Genomic DNA, 19,630 nt, shown 5'->3' on the forward strand with positions numbered 1-19,630 from the left:
CTTGTCTTGCAGCCACAGGACCTGGACACCTTGCAGTCATTGAGTTGAGCTCAATGAACTCCTCTGTATACCAAAGATTTCTAGAGTCACATGTGAGGCCATCTGTCGAACACCTGAATCTTGACCAAAACTGAATCATGCAACAGGATAATAATCCCAAACACACCGGCAAATCTATAGTAAAATGGCTGAAAAAGAAAAGAATCAGGTTTTGCAATGGCCCAAAGTCCAGACCTCAATCCAATAGAAATGCTGTGGCAGGACCTTAAGAGAGTTGTGCAGAAATGAATGCCAACAAACATCTATGATCTGAGAAGAGAGGGACAGCCTCCATCCAGAACCATATGGGAGACTGAGAAAGTCATACAGAAAACCATTACTTCAACTTATTGCAGATAAAGGAGGTTCTGCAAGTTATTTTTTTTTAAATGTATTAAAACATAAAAAAGCTGTGTATATATATATATATATATATATATATATATATATATATATATTATATATACTTTGGTACTGACATAATGGTACATAAGCCCTCATTGACTGAACTCCATAAAAGTTATGGGATAACGAAAACACAAACATTCAAAATTCCTTGGTTATTAATGTGATAAGGTCAGACACATGATATGTCTTCTAGAGTAAGATAAACGTAAGTAAATCGACTAACATCATAGCTTATGCATCTATTACTTTCAATACAACATCTATAATAGGGCCGCAGTCTACCCTGTGCCATTATCATTTCATATTTTATGAGCTAGAGGGATCTTTGGGGTCCCCCCAGGGCCCAGTAGCAAATGCTACCACTGCACCCCCTATAGCTATGCCCCTGATTATTTTGCTCCTTCTGTTCATCTTAGTCTGATCTTCCAAGTCAATACATCAGTGACTAGTATGACTGAGAGATGCCTTTATGATGCCTACTATATCCAATAGACTAACAGTTGCCTGTATCAATAACATCTATTTCCAATGACTGACCAATAAGATGTTCAACATGTTGTAAAATAATTTCAGCAGACATCTGCTATATCACATATAGCCCTTTGGCGGTATACAGCCTGAGATGACATTCTCTTAGTAGGTCTGATCTGAACTATTCTTTAACACTGAGCATTAAGACTGTTCTGACTACTCATCTTTATGACATATCAGAAGACTGGGGGGCACATGTCCTCCTATTACTTCTCCAAACCCGGGGTGAACAAGAAGGAGAGGAATGCTGAATCTGGTTTTTGTTTCTTCCGTTACCTTCAGTTACTCCTTCTTCAGGTTCTCTTGCCTTCTTTTTTGTTACCTCTTTTTGTGTGGCCGCCTGTCTTTTGTCTGTACGGTTATCTTACCTACTTCCTATTTATTCTACTGAGCATTTGGCTACCTGCACCACTTATTCCAGAGCTCAGTCCCTGGTAGGTCCATATTTCTGAATACAATATATCACATGTAATCTGCCAGTCCTTCACATCAATCCATACTTATAATGATAATAATAATAATACAGGCGTTGAAAATAGGTAGCTGAACAGGCCAATAACACTACTGGTCACATACATGGAAGGTACATTGTCTAGATAAATATGTAGAACATATGGTAAACTGAGTAAAATATATAAAAGTTGACATAGGTGACCAAGAAAAAAAAAATTACAATAGTTTGCAATTGCAAGTGGTAGAATCCAGTGGTCATCCACTATACGTTATGTGTGTAACCGGGGGCACCAAAGTGACATGGCGGTGTTTTGCATCAGCATTTGTAGTCCAAACCCAGGGGTGTAACCTACAAGTCATGGCCAAAGGTTTTGAGACTGACACAAAGTTTGGTGTTCACGAAGTTTGCTACTTTAGTGTTTATGGTGGCAGTATACATAAGCTCTAAGATTGTTGTAAAGAGAGTTCAGATGAATAGCAATATATTGTAAAGACATTTCCTGCCATGGAAATTAATTTAATCACAAAAATTGCATTTCAACAGAATTTCGACCCACAAAATGATCTGCCACAAAATGATCTGCTAGCATCAGTTCAGCGAGCTTTAAGGGAATGCTTAAAATCACTGTCTTCTTCTGTTTACCTCTAAGGAAACGTGTAGTCATGATTGCCTTGCATTGACAGGGCTTTACAGGCAAGGGCATTGCTGCTTACATGACTGACCATTTATCAGTTCATGCAATTCATAGAGAGGTTCAATTGCTTTGAAGAAGGCTTTAGGACACCCAAGAAAGTCCAACCAGTGCCAGGACTGTCTCCTTAATAGAATTCAGCTACAGGATCAGTTCAACACCAGTGCAGAGCTTGTGCACGAATGGCGACAGGCAAGTGTCAATGCATCATGGTGAGGCAAAAGCTTTTGGAGGTTTGCCTGGTGCCAAAAAGAGCAGCAAAGAAGCCACTTCTCACCAAGAAAAAAAACAAGGACAGGGCGTGCAGGAATTGGACTATACAGGACTGGGGTAAAATAATCTCTGATGAAGCCACTTCTGACGGTTTGGGACATCTGGAAGAAAAATTGTTTGGAAAAGAAAATGTGAAGACTACCATGAGACCTGAGTCCAACATTAAAGCATTAAGACTAGAGATGAGCGAGTACTGTTTGGATCAGCCGATCCGAACAGCACGCTCGTATAGAAATGAATGGACGTAGCCAGCACGCGGGGGGTTAAGCGGCCAGCCGCCGTCAAAGCGGAAGTACCAGGTGCATCCATTCATTTCTATGGAGCGTGCTGTTCGAATCGGCTGATCCGAACAGTACTCGCTCATTTCTAATTAAGACCATTCATATTTGGGGTGGCTTCTCATGCATGGAGTGGGCTCAGAATGGTGTCTAAACATTGTCCAAGAGAAACTTCTCCCAACCATCCAGGAGCAAGTTGGTGAAGAACAATGCTTTCTCCAGCATGATGGAGCACTGCAACACAAGGCAAAAGTGATGACTAAGGGGCTCAATGAACAAATCCCAGTGAGGGCTTGTGGTCAATCCTCAAAAATGGACAAATAGAAACCACAAATAATGAGAAACTCCAAGCACAGATTAGACAAGAATGGGTGGTTGTCACTCAGATTTTGTCCCACAAGCTGAAACCCAACATGCTCGTCCGAATTACAAAAGTCTTGAAAAATAAGATTCAACACTGTAAATATTGAGTCTTTGCATAAATCTGATGTATTTGTTCATAAAACTTTAAAAACTTCTTATTAAATGTATATAACTGTACTTCAGTATACCACAGAAACAAATGCAATGAATCAACAAACTGTGAAAACTAAAACTTGTGTCCACAATAGAGATGAGCGAACACTGTTCGGATCAGCCAATCCGAACAGCACGCTCCCATAGACTGAATAGAAGCACCTGTGACGCTGACTTTGCCGGCTGCCGGCCGGCGTCACAGGTGCTTCCACTCATTTCTATGGGTGCGTGCTGTTCGGATCGGCTGATCTGAACAGTGTTTGCTCATCTCTAGTCCACAACTATACATAAGGAATATAATGCACAAATATGCACCTCCTCCTGGTTTTGGCTTACAAATACTGACCATATACTGCTGAATGAATGCGGCCTTAAAAGGGGTTTTCTGGGCAAAAAAATATATTTTTAAATAAGGTCTGTTAGTGCTATTAATGGGTTAATAAGTGCACCCATAGAACTTTAGCAGTGTTTTGAGTGATTTCTGGGCGTCTCTACGAGCTTCTGCATTTGCTTACTTGGCTGTGTAACTTCCACACTACCTCCCTCTCACTCCCCTCCCTTTCCCTGTCTCTCCCTTACACCCCCTCCCTGTCTCCTTAGCTATGCCGCCCACTTCTAGCCTTTCCTAACTAACTAGCCCACCCCTCCACCCCATCATACTTGCATGTCTTCCTCTGTAGACTTCCCTTTCCCATCCCCATTTGCTATCTATAATAGTGGTTTCTTGTTATATTGTACAGGGGTCTCTGGACCAGCTCATGCTCCAGGGCTTAGTAGCAATTGCTAATTCTCCCCTATAGTTACACAGATTAGCATCTACAAGTGTCCTTCAGATACTGACCCGTAATGTGTTATTACAAGTTTAATAAGATGAAGCGTATGACTAGTTTATATAAGACGTCTGTGCTTTCTATAAGAGTTTATATTAAGATAACTGTCTCCACTCTCCCTCCTTCACACCGCAGATATGGTTTTAGTAGTTGTGTATATGTAGTGGCCACAACATTACTGTATTCATCCTCCTTACCCCATGGATACACAGCTCTCTATTTTATAGCTATTTTTACACTTGTCATAAAAGTTAAGAGAGTAAACAGGAGCCGCTGCAAAGTTTCATCTTATCATAAACCTGTTCTACTAACTCATCTGCCCCATGCTGCAAACTACACGGCGCTCCCACATCTGCCTTCCTCCAGGTTCCCTAGGGTGAATATGGCAGACAAGAGGTTAATAACGATAATAAAACTGGCTAAAGAGGGTTAAGACACTATTTAAGGCCTCCAAAGGGTGCCAGCTTCATGTCAGGTTGCAGGATGATGTTGTTCAGGCCTCTGTATTCCAGCTCATGCGTTGACGCTTTTATAACACATATATCTCTGGTGCCAAGTAGACTAAATGATCTCCGTGTTGTTATCACAACCATTATGCGTAGTGAAGTTGTGATGGGGTAAACTACATGAATAACATTTGGCTACAACGGCCTGCAATACAATCCGTTCTCCGTAACGCAAAGTGTAAGACATAACCAGACCTCATAGCGGGCACTTGATGGAATTACCGACATACAAATGTGGCTCTAGGAAGCTGCACAGGTTTTATACCATAAGGGTGCGTTCACACTTGTGTATTTAGGTCAGTATTTTGGATTAGTATTTGTAAACAAAAAACAGGAGTCAAAGCTACAAATACAAGAGACAATTTCCATTCCATTTTAGTTGTATTCATAATTTGTCTGGAGCAGTGGCCTTGAACAAGGTACACGCCAGCAAAACTACAAAATTCACTTTGCAATTATATTTGTAATGTATCACATTTTTAATTTATTTATCAAACCCAGATAGTGAAATATAGTGAAATATACCACTTTTTTAAATTTGTTTTTATTTTAAGATTGTAGATTTTTTTTATTCTATTTTCTGTTTGTGATTATGGAGAGATGCCATCTTGTCTGAGCTTTGTATTTGGTCTGTTAACAGCATTTAGTGATATGCTTTACAGCATAGTCACGGCCATAGGCAGCAGTGGTGTGGAACTGACTAACTGGAGGCATGCTCTGTGGAGGGAGAGAAGTAGTTAAAGAGGACCTTTCATGTCCTCGGGACCTGCTGTTTTATAGACCACTAGAAAGATAACAGTGGGATGAATTCAGCGCACTATCGGCTTTCCTGTTATGTGCCCCTGGTGAAGAGATATCAGTGCTGATACCGTAGCTCTTCAGTGTCAGAAGGGCGTTTCTGACAGTCTGTCATAAACACCCTTCCACTCAGTAGAGTCCATATCCCTGTACTGTCAGAGGGGGTGTTCCTTACTGTCCAGCAATGACACTGAGTGGTGAGGAACACCCCAAGTACTAGTCTATGGATGAGTACTGTCAGGAGGGAGTGTTCCTCACCGCTCAGGGTCATCACTTGGCGGTAAAGAACAGCTCCGCTGACAGTACAGGACTCACAAGGCAAACAAATCTGGGGCAACACAGTGGCTCAGTGGTTAGCACTGCAGCACTGGAGTCCTGGGTTCGAATCCTGCCAAGAGCAACATCTGCAAGGAGTTTGTATGTTCTCCCTGTATTTGCATGGATTTCCTCCCATACTAATACAAAGACATACTGATAGGGAAAAATGTACATTGTGAGCTCTATATGGGGCTCTCTATCTACATTTTAAAAAAAGCAAACAAATCTTACCATACAGTGATTAATGTTACCACACAGCACCTATATTACTCTCACAAATGCAACACACATAAAACCCTTTAGAAGAAATACCACTGTGCAGGTCACCATACTTCCCAAGCAATGCAACAGAAAATACCGCCCTACCACATACCACAATGCGGTAGTGCATAATTCCCTAGCAGACAAAATGCCACAGTTAGCCAAAGGCCCCAGGCAATGAATCACTTCCAAAAAAGCTCTGAGGAAAAGACCGCAGCAGAAACATATTGCGTTTTTTCCTTAACATTTTTTACAGGAAAACTCTACAGACTTTCTGCCCCTATTATACCAGCAATTTTTCCTGTATTTTAAAAACGCAGCATTTTCGCTGCAGATTTTTTTTATCTGCAATGTGTGGCTGGGATTAGCCAGTATCCCACCCACTTTGCAGGTGATGTAAAACACAGAGTTTTGGGGGGGGTTTGCCGCAGTGTTTCCACCGAGGCCAAGACGCTACATTTCTGCAATGTGGGGCTCAGTCCTAAGCACAAAATATCTCCAAAATTGGCACACACCACAATACATCTCAGAATACCATACCATAAGCACCAAAAACACATCACAGTGCTGCAAAAATAGTTGCTCAGAAGTGGTTGGTATTATTAGAGTGGTTTTGACGTTGGAGCTCTTGCTTTGTGCAGATGTCTGGTGCCTTATACATTTGTAGTTCTGCTGTTTCAATGATCCACCATCTGGATGTCACTTTAGACTTTCAGACATTCCAATTAAATTTTCTTCTTCAGTCAAGAAACTGAATCAATGCCACCCTATTCAGCTCTGTAGAGCACTCAGACTCCTACTATCTGCTTCCGCCTACCTATGTAGTTAGAGTTGATCCTCCCACTGCTATAACATCACTCCTCCTACTTGAGCTGCACTACAGGGAACTGAAGGCCCGCCCACAGTGCAGCAACTCGCTCATTTGCATAAGACTTCAAGGCTGTTTTTCTCCCATTTTATAAAAGTCACATACATAACATAGGTATGTTGTTTATCAATGTTATGTGCTCTTTTTAAAGGTACACTCTTTCTAAAAAAAAAATTAAAAAAAGGTCTGTTTTTTTCCACATCCATGGTTTGGGTTTGATATTGCAGTACAGGCCTAGTCACTTTAAGACGAGCTGCTATACCAGACATAGCCCATGGAAAAAAAATCATCTGGACAGCTAAGGTTTGGCTTACAATGGCTTTCATTGATAAATAAAAATGTGAATTCTGATTATATATAACAAAAGTTCATTAGAAAATTAGCATATCTGATGTTTCATGTCTAGTGACAATGATATAGCTCAGGACGGTTACACATTATATAAACCGGATGACCCTAAAAATCTATGAGCACAAAGTCACCTTCACAGCTATTACCAGGAAGCCATTTATAGACTCTGCGTCTTCTCTATCACATGTAACGCTGTCGTGTAATTGCTATAAGTTGTACATTATACCCTTGAACTGTATAAAATACTAAATGTACATTATCCTAAATTGTATACAATATGTAAGATTATGTGGTACATACATTGCATTTAGATTCCTTGTAACTAAGGCTATATATATATATATATATATATATATATATATATATATATATATATATATATATATATATCTCAGAAAGATCTATATCCAATTATAAGGTCTTTCTCACTGAATCCTTAGGATCCTGAAATAGTTGAGTACAAGCCTTTAGCACCTGTTGCATTGAGCCATAGACTAGATGAGCAGAGCAGGGAACATTGCTATTGCCTGAGGGATCTCTAAAGAACATTTTTTTCTTGCATAAGGACTACTGGGAAGCATTATTTCTTGTGTGAGGGCTACTGCAGAGCATTATTAGGTGCCTGGGGCCATTGGGCATCATTATTATGTACCTGGGGGAAACTTGGAAGCATTACTAGGGGACCACTGAGGAGCATTATTATGTGTCTAGAGGCCACTGGGGAGCATTATTAAGTGACTGGGAGCAGTGGGGATCATGAGGCTCCGTTCCCACGGAGTAACGCGCTCATTCCGTGTCAGAGTGAGCGCTTCAAAACAGAATCCCATTGACTTCAATGGGTTCCATCTTACGCGCACTACACATTGAAATCAATGGGACCTAAAATTAACCCAAAATCGACATTGGCTTATGTGATTATGAAGTTGAAGGTGAACGGTGATTGTCAGAATGTGCCCCCGAAACTGCAGCCGTCCAAAATCAGTGAAAGAACTTACCTGTCTTCTCCAAGCCGAATGGAATAAAATACCACTAGCCGTCATACAAGGACTTGTGGAAAGCCCCGGAGGGCTGAGGCTGTATTTGCCACTAGTGGAGGTTCTACCAACTATTGAATATGAATAAATGTTGTTTTCTATTCTACCACAGGTGTCCAAATACTTATTGGTAGACAGTGTATATTAGGTGGGAAGCACAGTGTCATGTATTCACATGGTGCAGTTAAAACTGCTTTGTGAACAAACATAGCAAAATGACAGCTAAAAACCATAGCAAAACTGTGGTTTCTTAAAATATATTTGGTTGGGGGTCTGAAAGGAAACACTGACCTAAACAATAGAAAAACAACGAACTTACCAGAAGAAACAGTGGGCATATAGCCACCCAGCATATCCTCCAAAACCAGCCTGGAGTGAAACCCAACATTTCCCTTACGTCACGACAAAACTGGTTAACACCTGAAACAAACCCAGATAAGATTATTCCTGTTTGTTTCCAGTAACTCTAGTGAACTACTGATACTAGGCCCACAGACAGACAGTGATACCCTATGTAATACATACCATAAAACCAGGACACCGCAATGGCCTCCAGGAATACCACAGTCAGGACTGCCGGACCAGTGGCATACTCCTCAAATAATTTCACAACGTAAGCACCGCCCTGGATTGGAGAATTAAAAGTTCCAAGTCAATTAGTTTGTTTCTTAAGATATAAGACAGGTGTCACACAAACAACTAAGGGGTTGTCCTAATGGTAAAATATTTGTAAAAAAAAAAAGAATGGCATAAAAACCTTAAGTAGTGATACCGACCCCCCACAGCTCCTTCTACCTGCTCCCTTTCAACACTCAGAAAATGACTACTCAGCCATCACTGGACATGGAGGGGTCACGCTTTAGTAGTGAGTGGCTGAGTGGTCATTTGGGACAAAGAAGTAGATAGCAGTGACCAGGGAAGTGTCAGCATAGGAACAGTGGGGGATGAATGAGGTGATATTGTACCTTTTGTTTTTTTATGCCATTGTGACCTTTTTTGCTCCTCTGTTTCCAGCACAGTTGGAATTTTTTTTTTAGCTCCCACCATTCCCAAGCAATAAGTCCCTGATGTGCTATGTAAGCTCTGTACTGTCATGTGGTGGTGTCAGGCAAGGGGGTGTTAGTCAGAGCTTCAATCAGAGACTGGCAGTTCAGAACTGCACCCTTTCTCTGCTCCTGCCTGACACTGCCCTCCTGACAGTACAGAGTCTAAAAAGCATATTGGGCACCAAAACTAACAGCACTTATTGCTCAGGAAAGTTGAGGACTAGAGAAAAAATTCCAACTGTGCTGGAATCAGAGAAGCGGCACCTATTAACTGATACAAAGAGCTGGACTTGGCAGTGAAAGGTCCTCTTTCCATAAAAATTTTACTGACCAGGCAATCCCTTTAAGTAAATATTCTTTTGTGAACATTTATTTTAACGTGACTTGGTGTTAAGAAGCCAACTTTAACTTTAAAGTGAATATGGAAGTAAAAGCAAAGGCTGTAATAATACCAGGGACATAACGTATAAGAAAATAATCCATGATGTACTAAGCCAACCATTGTACTAAAACGGCCATCTAGTGTCTCAGTTACCCTCTCACCTGCGCTGTATTGCTCTCATCCATGATATACTAGTACTCCTTTCTGCCAGGTGTCAGCATCTCCTCATTCACATAACCCATCTGTATACTTGGTGACAATGTGCTGATGGCCGTACCAGACTCAAAGTTTACTGTCTACAATATGAAAGCACCCTCCACCTTTTACTATGCGGTAGAGATCCTTTCTTATAAAGTAATCGTAACCATTTAAGTAAACCGTATTAAAGGCGTTGGCCATTTTCGTTTTATACTCAAAGGGGTCCTGTATAGCACCCAGTGGTGCCAAGTAACTATGGCGTACTATTTATGTTTACAATATGGCCAGGTTTCTTTATCTGGCGGACACAAGGTCCATGAGGGGAAGAGTTGAATTGGTGGAACTCAAATTCTTGACCACCCCTTTTTTTTACAAAGAAACAATGTAATATATCTTGACTCCATTATTATTCATTAAACATAATATTGTATTGTTATGAATGACTCTGCCTTTGGCATCGAGGACGTGTGGGCATGAACGGGAACTTGGCAGCATTAGGTCAACCTAATCGGCTAAATTTGATTTTCGAGTGTTCTCTATGAAAGTTCTGGAAAGTTATTTAAAGAAGCACAAAGTTCATAAAGTTCACATTCATGTCTCTAGTTCTTGCAACACCCACATTGTTCTCATCCCCCTGACAAATCTATGTATATAAGTACACACTAATAAATAGCAAAACCTTATCTCCTGGATCACAGAATTGTTATTCTTACTCACAAATGTCAGGGTAGACAGGGCCCCGAGGAAGCAGACAGAAATCAAGAGGAAGACAAAAAGTTCTCGTCTCTTGCCCCATATGTGTGGGAACTCATCCAGTACTGCAGTAATAATGCCTTCCAGTCCTGCAAACTACAGACGACACAAAACACTGCATGTTAGAAGTTCAATATAGAATTGATAAGGAAAAACAATCTTTAGTAACTTGTGCATTGGATATTGTCCATACTGTCTGCAAAGGAAATCAAAACTGTACATAGAGCCATGTTTGGGTCACTCTCGCCACTTTGTCCTATGGACAGCTCCTTTAATAAAACTACGGGTAGGACGGGGGGGGGGGGGACCATCACTCATTGCTAGTATTGTAATAGTGCTTCCCACAGGTAATATTATATGTGTATATCACCTGTGGGGGGCACTACTAGGGAACTATTACAGTCCCCCCAGTTAATAACATTACCTGAGTTTGGGAGAACACTATAACTGTAATAGTGCCCCCTACAGGTAATGTTATCTGTGTGTGGGGGGGACTAATTACCTGTGGGGGGCACTACTAGGGCACTATTACAGTTATATTGCTTCCCACAGCTCATAACACCATATGTGTGTGAGGGGACTGTTATTAACTTTTGTGGGGTACTATTATAGTAATAGTTCCCTAATAGCGCCCCCCACAGGTAATGTTATTAACTGGGGGCACTATTATTGTAACAGGTAGAATTACCTGTGTGTGTGACTACTAACTGTGGCGGGCATTGCTAGGGCTCTATTACTGTTATAGTGCCCCCCCCTCACCCCAGTTTGTAACATTACCTGTGTGTGAGGGGCTGTTATTAACTGTGGTGGGGCACTATTTCTGTTCAAGCCTTAATAGTGCCCCCCACAATTAAAAATATCCCTTCCTCCCTCATACTGTTATTATAATTCGAACTACCTTACGCTTACAGTAGGTTCTCACTAGATTTCGGGTTTTCGTTCACATGGGTCTTCAGCCTAAATTAGGTTTGCTATACGACTTAAATGGGTGGATGATCTGGGTCTTATAAAGAATCTATTATATATCTACATTTTTACACAATATTTTAAAAATTTTTTCTCAGTGGTGCTATCCAAACCTGAAATATGATTGGAATAGGGACATAAGACATATTAATAAAGTCTATGATCTTTTCTTTCTCCCATCTGCTAAATTTTCTATTTTAGGTTTGTGAGTCGAAAGCCCAGAGGCAGGTTATGATAGATTATTTCTTAAAGTGTAACTCCCATTTTATTTATTTTTGTCTATTGTGTCAGGGTTTTTGATGAACATTTTTATAATATACTAACCTATCTAGCTTCCTTTTAATAGAAAGCAGGCTGTAAGATTCCCATTAGCAATGCCCTAACTGAGCACTACTAGGATGACTCTGTTCGTACACATGTACTCAATGCATCATGTAGAGCTGAAGCATTTACCAAAGGGGGATGGTCACTTCAAATGGCTGTATCTCCAGTTTTATACCACCTAGAAATATGGTTCTGGTCGGACAAGAAAGCTGAGATTCTCAGAAGAAGCTGTAAAAGAGTTCGAAAAACCACACTCAGGAATGTGATTTTTATATGCAGAAAGAACTGTTGCATATTAAGTTCAAATTCTCAACTGTATTTTTAACTAGTGATATCTCAGTTTGTTTTATGCCTAGTACTGCAACCTGATCTTTCATATGATACCAGAACTATTTTTCTAGGTGGTATAAAACTGGAGATACATTGGAAGTAAATGATTCAGCTCTGCTTCTTCACAGTACAATGGTGTATGGACTTTCCCTAGTAACAGCTCAGGTGGAGGGGGGCTAAGGAGGATGTTACTCCCTGTTTTCTCTTACAAAGGAAGTTAGATAGGTTAGATTGCAAAATATTGTATTGTAAAAAAAAATTGGTTGGCCACTGAAGGACTACAATTCACGATAGATAAAAATTGATAAATTATATGCTATCTTTTGAAAAGTGGAATATTACAGAACTTTTTCTTCCTTAGTTGGAGATTATAACTATTTTTTCATTATTTTTGTTCCCCTCATGGACAAACAAATACTATCATGTTTGTTACTATTGTGAGATCGTATAAAGATTAAATACATTTTATTCTGCATTTACATAATCTTACAATAGTACTAAACATTTTTAAAAAAATTAAAAATTCTGGACACACGTTTTAAAAAAGAGCAAGAAACAACATCAGATAAAGCAGTTGGGATACATGAGTAGCGATTAGTATTTGTAGCGTCACCCCAACACGTTCCTATATTGGTATTTCTTACCGTACTGTCCAGTCCAAGTGTAATCAGCATTAAGAAAAAGACAACGGCGAAGAAGGTGGACGCTGGCATGTTGGCTATGGCCTCTGCATAGGTGATGAACAGAAGACTAGGTCCTAAAATAATAGATTACACCACAACTTACTAGGTTTAGCAAATAATCTCATGAATGTAAAATACATCAATTGTAACTTAATTTAGCCTTTAAATACATCCATTTAGCATAAATGTCAGTATGGATATTCACCGATCAATCAACTGAAGTGAATAAAATTGGTTAACTCATGACAATGGTAACTGTCAAGGGATCAAGGGACATACAGTATTACAAAGCAAGTGAGCAGTCAGGTCTTGAAGATGATGTGGTAAAAGCAGGAAGAAAAGGATATGGGTCAGAGTGGCTATAACATTGGCGAATTGTGAAGACTAAACAATGGGTTCTGGTCATCTCCAAAATAGCAGCCTTTGTGGGTGTTTCTAAAATGTGGTGCTTAGCACCTAGAAAAATTGATCCAAGGACAACTGGTGAACTGGTGACAGAGACATGGGCACTCAAGGGTATTTGATTTAAGGGTCCCTTGGACTCATCATCAATAATAGTGGCAATAGACCGGCATTAAGCAAAGTGGCAATACACAGTCAAAGTGGCAATACACAGTGGCTCCACAGTCAACTCTATATGAGGTTAATTCTTCTGCAGGATCTTTGGGGCCCATTACTGTGTAATAGACTTGTAGCATGCAAGAACTGACGGACATATATTGAGACACCCAGCATGATGACTTTAGGTACATGAACGACTGAAGAAATGCAAAAACACACAAAGCAATTTGGAGTCCAGTCTTTACAGACGAGCACAACGTCATCTGCCCTTTCATTCTTGCAGTGGTTAGTGCTTAGAAAATTTCATCCAATAAAGGACAAATATTGAACTGTCTTGGACACTCAGGGGTAATTGATAAAGGTGGAGGGTGAAGATTGGTCTGTTACATCACATCCCACAAAAAAAGTTGCTGTCGTACAAATAGCTAAAAAGGCTAATAATGGCTATAATAGCAAACTGTTTTCTGGCTTCTTTCTGTGTAGCTACAGATCCTTGACAGTACCCAAGCTGACCCCTGTCCCTTTCTAGAAGCACCGACAATAGGCATGTAAGAAAGGGAACTGGACAAAGCAGCAAAGAATGAATTTAACCTGGTCTGCTATATTACATTTTCTTTTACATGTTGTGGATGGTTGGGTTTTGGTGTATCCTTTACCTGGGAAATAGTGTGATGCCCTGGGCAATGTGCTACTGGGAAACCTTAAGTCCTGATACTCATGTAGATGTGACTGTTAACCTATACCACCTCCCCAAATACTGTTTAGTTTCAACCATGTCATGCCAAGCAATATTCCCTAATGGCACAAACTCCTTGCAGCAGGATAATTCCCCCTGTCATACTGCAAAGATTGTTCATAAGTGGTAGGAGCAACATGACAGCTCAAGGAGCAGACTTGGTCTCCAGATTCCCCAGATCTCTATCTGATCGAGAATCTCTATAATGTTCTTAAAAACCAAATCAAATCCATAAACTCACCAGCTTGTAGCTTACAGGATTTAAAGGATCTGCTGCCTGTCTCTTGGTGCCAGTTAGCACAGGACACTTTCAGAGGACTTGTGGTGTCCACGCCTTAATAGGTTAGAGTTTTTTTTGGTGATTTGCAGAATCAAATGGTCATAGCGCTGTTTAACTAAAACACATTTCTACCAAGCATAATGTCAAACTGAGGTCCACTGGCCACATTATCAATAAGATCTATCATGTTATTTGTAAATCAGCCCATGAATCATAGAGAAGAGGCAAGTGACTGATTCCAAAGGCAGCTCCACAAGAGGTCATCTTCAGCAGGACCTTTGGGGCCCATTACCATGTGACAACCTTGTAACATACAGAAATGGAAGGACATAGACTGAGACAGCTAATATGCTTACCAAAGATCTCAACTGTCAATACTTAAGGTACAAGAACAAATGAAAAAACAACCAAACAACAATGCAAGTTGAAGACGTCCAATCTCTACAGAAGGTCACCTGTCCTCCAACTTTTGCAGGGCTCTCCATGCTAACCTGCAACTGGCTTCTCTGGAAGCTGCCCTTCAGACTTCCTTAATTCCTGCACATGCCAGAAGTACCATCAGCTAGTTCCACACTCAGTGACTTTGCATAGTTTTTTCCAGTTGTATGGCCAATGCAGTCTATCGAGCTGGTGGTCAGTAACAGCCTGAACCCAAAGGTTCTGTGGTGTGTCGCCTTAGCAATAGGGATCACTTACATATCTATAAGTTGACGAAAAAAATGCTAAACTTTGTGGGGTGCCAAGGAATCTTGGTTGGGGAATCAAAAAGACACATGCCCATCAAAAAGACAGGCGCCTATCAAAATGACACTCATATGTCACGGTCATCAAGTCTGACCTTTCCAAGGTCTAACTATATAATATAATGGAGGTGAGACAACCCCCTAGGCTTGTGGTCACATTTATCATATAAGAGATAAGGATTTACTTCCTGATACAGAATGGAGCATTTGTAACTTTTAGGCCAATGTCTATTTATTTTGCCATCATCAATTATCTACCAGTAACTCTGAAGAAAACCCTGAGGAACTACAGGAGAAGCAAGGAAATTTCTTTTAGCACAAAGTGAGCTTGTATATACAATACTGTGCAAAAGTACAAGTGTAAATAGTTTTTTTTTGTCAATTAACAAAGTGAAGTGAATGAAGAAAAGAGAAATCCAAGTCATATCAATATTTGGTGTGGCCACCCTTTGCCATCTATTCCTCTAGGTACATTTGCAGACATCTTCCAAATATCTTGGCGTACTAAGCACAGATCTTCTGTAGATGTAGGTTTGCTCCAATCCTTCTGTCTCTTCATGTAATCACAGACAGACTGGATGATGTTCAGATCAGGGCTTTGCAGTGGCGTTGCATCACTTCCAGGACTCCTCCTCCAAAGAGCAAAGGTCACACCAAATATTGATGGGATTTAGATTTCTCTTTTCTTCAATCATTTAATTTTACACTTCTATTTTTGGAACCTTCCTTACTTCATAGCGCTGTATCTAATATACACTACACACCCTGCAGATATCCATAGTATAATACACCCTGTTATATAACACTTCAGACGGCTGCTGGCCATGGAGTTTGGCTGTATGGCTGGAGGATATTGTTGTCCTCATTAAGGACACTGAGCGCTGGGTGTTTGCTGTGTCTTCCTACATCAGTCAGATATCTGAAATAGTTTGCAGTTCACTGGTTGATGTGATGGTCAGTGACTCTGACAGTGAAGTATGCAGACAGCCAGACTAACCCATCTGTAATCTCTGTCCTGGCCAGTGCCATGGACTGGCACAAATACTTTGTCTCTTTCTGAAAACTAAAAACTCAATAAGCCATAATGTAACACGCAGGACTAATGTTCTCCTATATTACTGCTTCATCGTTTCACAGTGTTAATTTAACATAGACTTGCTCCAGGGAATAGTCACAAGCAACAGATCTTTTCATATATTTCTGCAACTGCAAATACATTCCATACAAATAGATGGAGTTGTTTTTTCCTGAACTTGCATGGGTTTCTGCTAGCCACTTTAGGATATATGGGGCAGTCACAGAAAAGATATACTAGGTTAATTATTTATAAACAGCCTTATAATAAATTAGTTATGATTAGTCTCATCAATGGCAACATATCAACTAAACAGAAGAATTATGGCTAGCTTCATAAAAGGAAGTTGTATACTAGTCTGAGCAATGGATACATTATGAAAATATACAATTAGTCTAATCAATAGAAGATGTGTGACTATCCACATCGATTGAAGACGTGTGCCTATCCTCCTCAATAGAAAACATGTGACTATTCTCATCAATAGAAGACATGTGACTATCCTCCTCAATAGAAAACGTGTGACTATCCTCCTCAATAGAAAACATGTGACTATCCTCCTCAATAGAAAACATGTGACTATCCTCATCAATAGAAGACGTGTGGCTATCCTCCTCAATAGAAGATGTGTGACTATTCTCATCAATAGAAGACATGTGACTATCCTCCTCAATAGAAAACATGTGACTATCCTCCTCAATAGAAAACGTGCGACTATCCTCCTCAATAGAAGATGTGTGACTATCCTCATTAATAGAAGACATGTGACTATCCTCCTCAATAGAAGACATGTGACTATCCTCCTCAATAGAAGATGTGTGACTATCCAAATCAATAGAAGACGTGTGACTATCCTCATCAATAGAAGACGTGTGTCTATCCTCCTCAATAGAAAACATGTGACTATCCTCATCAGTAGAAGACGTGTGTCTATCCTCCTCAATAGAAGATATGTGACTATCTTCATCAATGGGAAATATAAGTAACCACATAAATAGAAGAATTCTGACTATCCTCATCATTTGAATATATAATTAGCCTCATCATAAGAAGAACTGTGACTAGCCACATCAAAATAGATGTTGTTCCGGTAAGTGTAACGTCTATGACTTTATCACCAACTCTCCTTTTAACTTACCTGTATCTTTGGCAACTTCTGAGACATCCAAGTTTCTCATTTCAGCCATATATCCCAAAACCGTAAATATGACAAAGCCGGACATAAAACTGGTCATGCAGTTCACTGAACTTGTCACCAATGCATCTCTGTAATGTACAGTAAATAGGGGTATTAAGTTGGGATAAGCAAAGGAATATTTCTAAATCACATACTTAAAATTAAAGGGGTGTTCCACTTCCTTTTTTACCCTAGAGGAAGACTTAAGATAACAAATTCCAAATTCTCATTTGTCTGTTTGTCCAGAGATCCAGCGGAGAGTCTCCATTTGGTCTCATCGGTCCTAGTTTACCTTCTGCTGTACACAAATGTGTCAGCCAATGAATGGATGGGCGCTGATGTCCTGAAACATCACTGCGCTCCTGTGCGGGCCAAGGGTCAGGAAGACTGGGGACCCAAATGGAAACGCTAAGCCGGATCCCTGGCAGAATGGACACGCGAGTATGAAGTATGAGTTATTTTAAGCCTCCCTGTTATACACAGTTGGAAAGCTGACAGAGTATGGAATTCTGGTACCTGGTTGCAGAGATATCAGTACTGTTAGTTTCAGCACCAATATTCACTGCGCTGCCAGAGGGGCTGGCCTACAACTCAGAGTCAGTGTCTCAAGAGACCCCAGAGTATAATAAAGGCTCTTTCGGGTTCGGAATGAATCAAAACTTGCAGGTGAACCTTGCAAATATTCACAAAACAAATCTTGCAAAGCTCTCCCATCACTACTCACCAATATTTTACTCCTTGAATCTCTATTTAATTTTACTCTCATGAAAATAAGCTTTTCTAGAAAAAAATTTTTAAATTGAATTTAAAAAAGTTAACAGAAAATTAGAAAAAAAACCTGAAAATCTGCTGACTGTGTATCATGTAATAAAATAGGCAGTATAACAGAAATGAATGAGAATGTTGATGTAATACTAACTGGTAGCAGTTGTTGTGAAATTTATTGTAGCTAGCGAAGGCCAATAAAACTCCAAACCCAGGACCCAGTGAGAAGAAAATCTGCGCTGCCGCATCCACCCAGACCTGCGGAGGTACAAAGTACACGGATGAAAGGAAATTCAATTTAACGGTTGAAATAAAGCAATATTTATCTATGGATAGAGAACATAATGAAATCATAGCGGGCACACCTCATAGTCTAATCCAGACAGATGCTTAAAATGTACTCTGATTTTTTTTATTTTATTTAATAACACAGAAAACTGGAATTTAACCATTGTACATGGTGGATCAGGGGTTGGATCTCTCCTTTCTATAGAGATCTAATTCATTGTTCCATAGCTGTATAACGCTGGCTATGCTATGAGATAGTTGTCGTCTGATATCTCTACTAAGCCATAAATATGGACACGAGCTTGTATGTTATGTCAATGGGGAGAGAAGACGTTGCAGCCATCTCTTCTGGTAGCAGATTACAAATGAACTACCAGGGTCTCCATCACTATATTGGCTGATTGCGATAAAACCAGAGTAACCGGATTGTCATCTAATATGTTTGGCCATTTTAATCTTGGTCAAAGCTACAGAAATTGGCAGAGATAACAAACTTTTCTCTTCACCACTAAGTATGAAACAGTGGACACCCAGCAAACATCATAGTAGTCTATGTCCACAGTTAACTGCTGTTTCGTGACCCAACTCTCCGTTGGTTGGGTCCACTGGCGGAGCCAAACATTGGAGAGTCAGGTGCAGATGTGAACCTAGCCTCTGTCACAGATTCCCCATGAAAATCAATGGAGAGAAAAGTCCTGCACAGAGTATAAATCTGGTAGAGACCCAGTGGACCCCATTATAGTCTATGGGGCCGCAGGTGTTAAAGGGTAACCACTGCTTTAGGGGCTGGGCTCTCCATCGTTCAGGACTCCATTTTTGTGAAATATCATTATCCATCCATACATTGCTGAAAGGTATCAGCAGCAGAAATGCGATTTCATGTTTTTGTAAATCACAGCATGTCAGTTATGTCTTAGGAAACGCTGGTGGTTTCCGTATAGGGTTAACTGAAGCAGAAAGTCCACAGACGAAAGTTTTTTGGCTGTGACTCGCTATGTGTGCCCTTAGCCTAAATCATTATCAGATAGGAAAGGCTGCATAGTTAGAAATATACCCGCCAACACCACAGTGTCCCACTATTGCTAAATCCCAACCTTACAAATCCCCTCTTGAAATATCAAGTTAAATCTGCTCTGAGAATAGCTATAAAGCATACATGTGCACAGT

At 40.2% G+C, this 19,630-nt stretch overlaps 1 protein-coding gene across 2 annotated transcripts in view; it reads right to left on the reverse strand.

The window, feature by feature from the left end:
- Positions 1-19,630, reverse strand: part of SLC6A4 (solute carrier family 6 member 4) — a 68,461-nt gene that overhangs the window by 4,678 nt on the left and 44,153 nt on the right. Inside the window, exons 7-13 of one of the 2 annotated variants that reach the window (XM_075263764.1) lie at positions 18,330-18,433; positions 17,372-17,499; positions 12,800-12,912; positions 10,500-10,631; positions 8,682-8,781; positions 8,468-8,576; positions 1,053-1,190 (exon numbers count right to left, since the gene is read on the reverse strand). In XM_075263764.1, coding sequence (XP_075119865.1) covers positions 1,145-1,190; positions 8,468-8,576; positions 8,682-8,781; positions 10,500-10,631; positions 12,800-12,912; positions 17,372-17,499; positions 18,330-18,433 — 732 coding nt within the window. In that variant the 3' untranslated portion in view covers positions 1,053-1,144. Of the gene's footprint in view, positions 1-1,052; positions 1,191-8,467; positions 8,577-8,681; positions 8,782-10,499; positions 10,632-12,799; positions 12,913-17,371; positions 17,500-18,329; positions 18,434-19,630 lie in introns of those variants that run through there. The other variant, XM_075263762.1, reaches the window with a different exon arrangement.

The sequence above is a fragment of the Leptodactylus fuscus genome, chromosome 2 (assembly GCF_031893055.1).
Source record: "Leptodactylus fuscus isolate aLepFus1 chromosome 2, aLepFus1.hap2, whole genome shotgun sequence".
NCBI classification, from domain to species: domain Eukaryota; kingdom Metazoa; phylum Chordata; class Amphibia; order Anura; family Leptodactylidae; genus Leptodactylus; species Leptodactylus fuscus.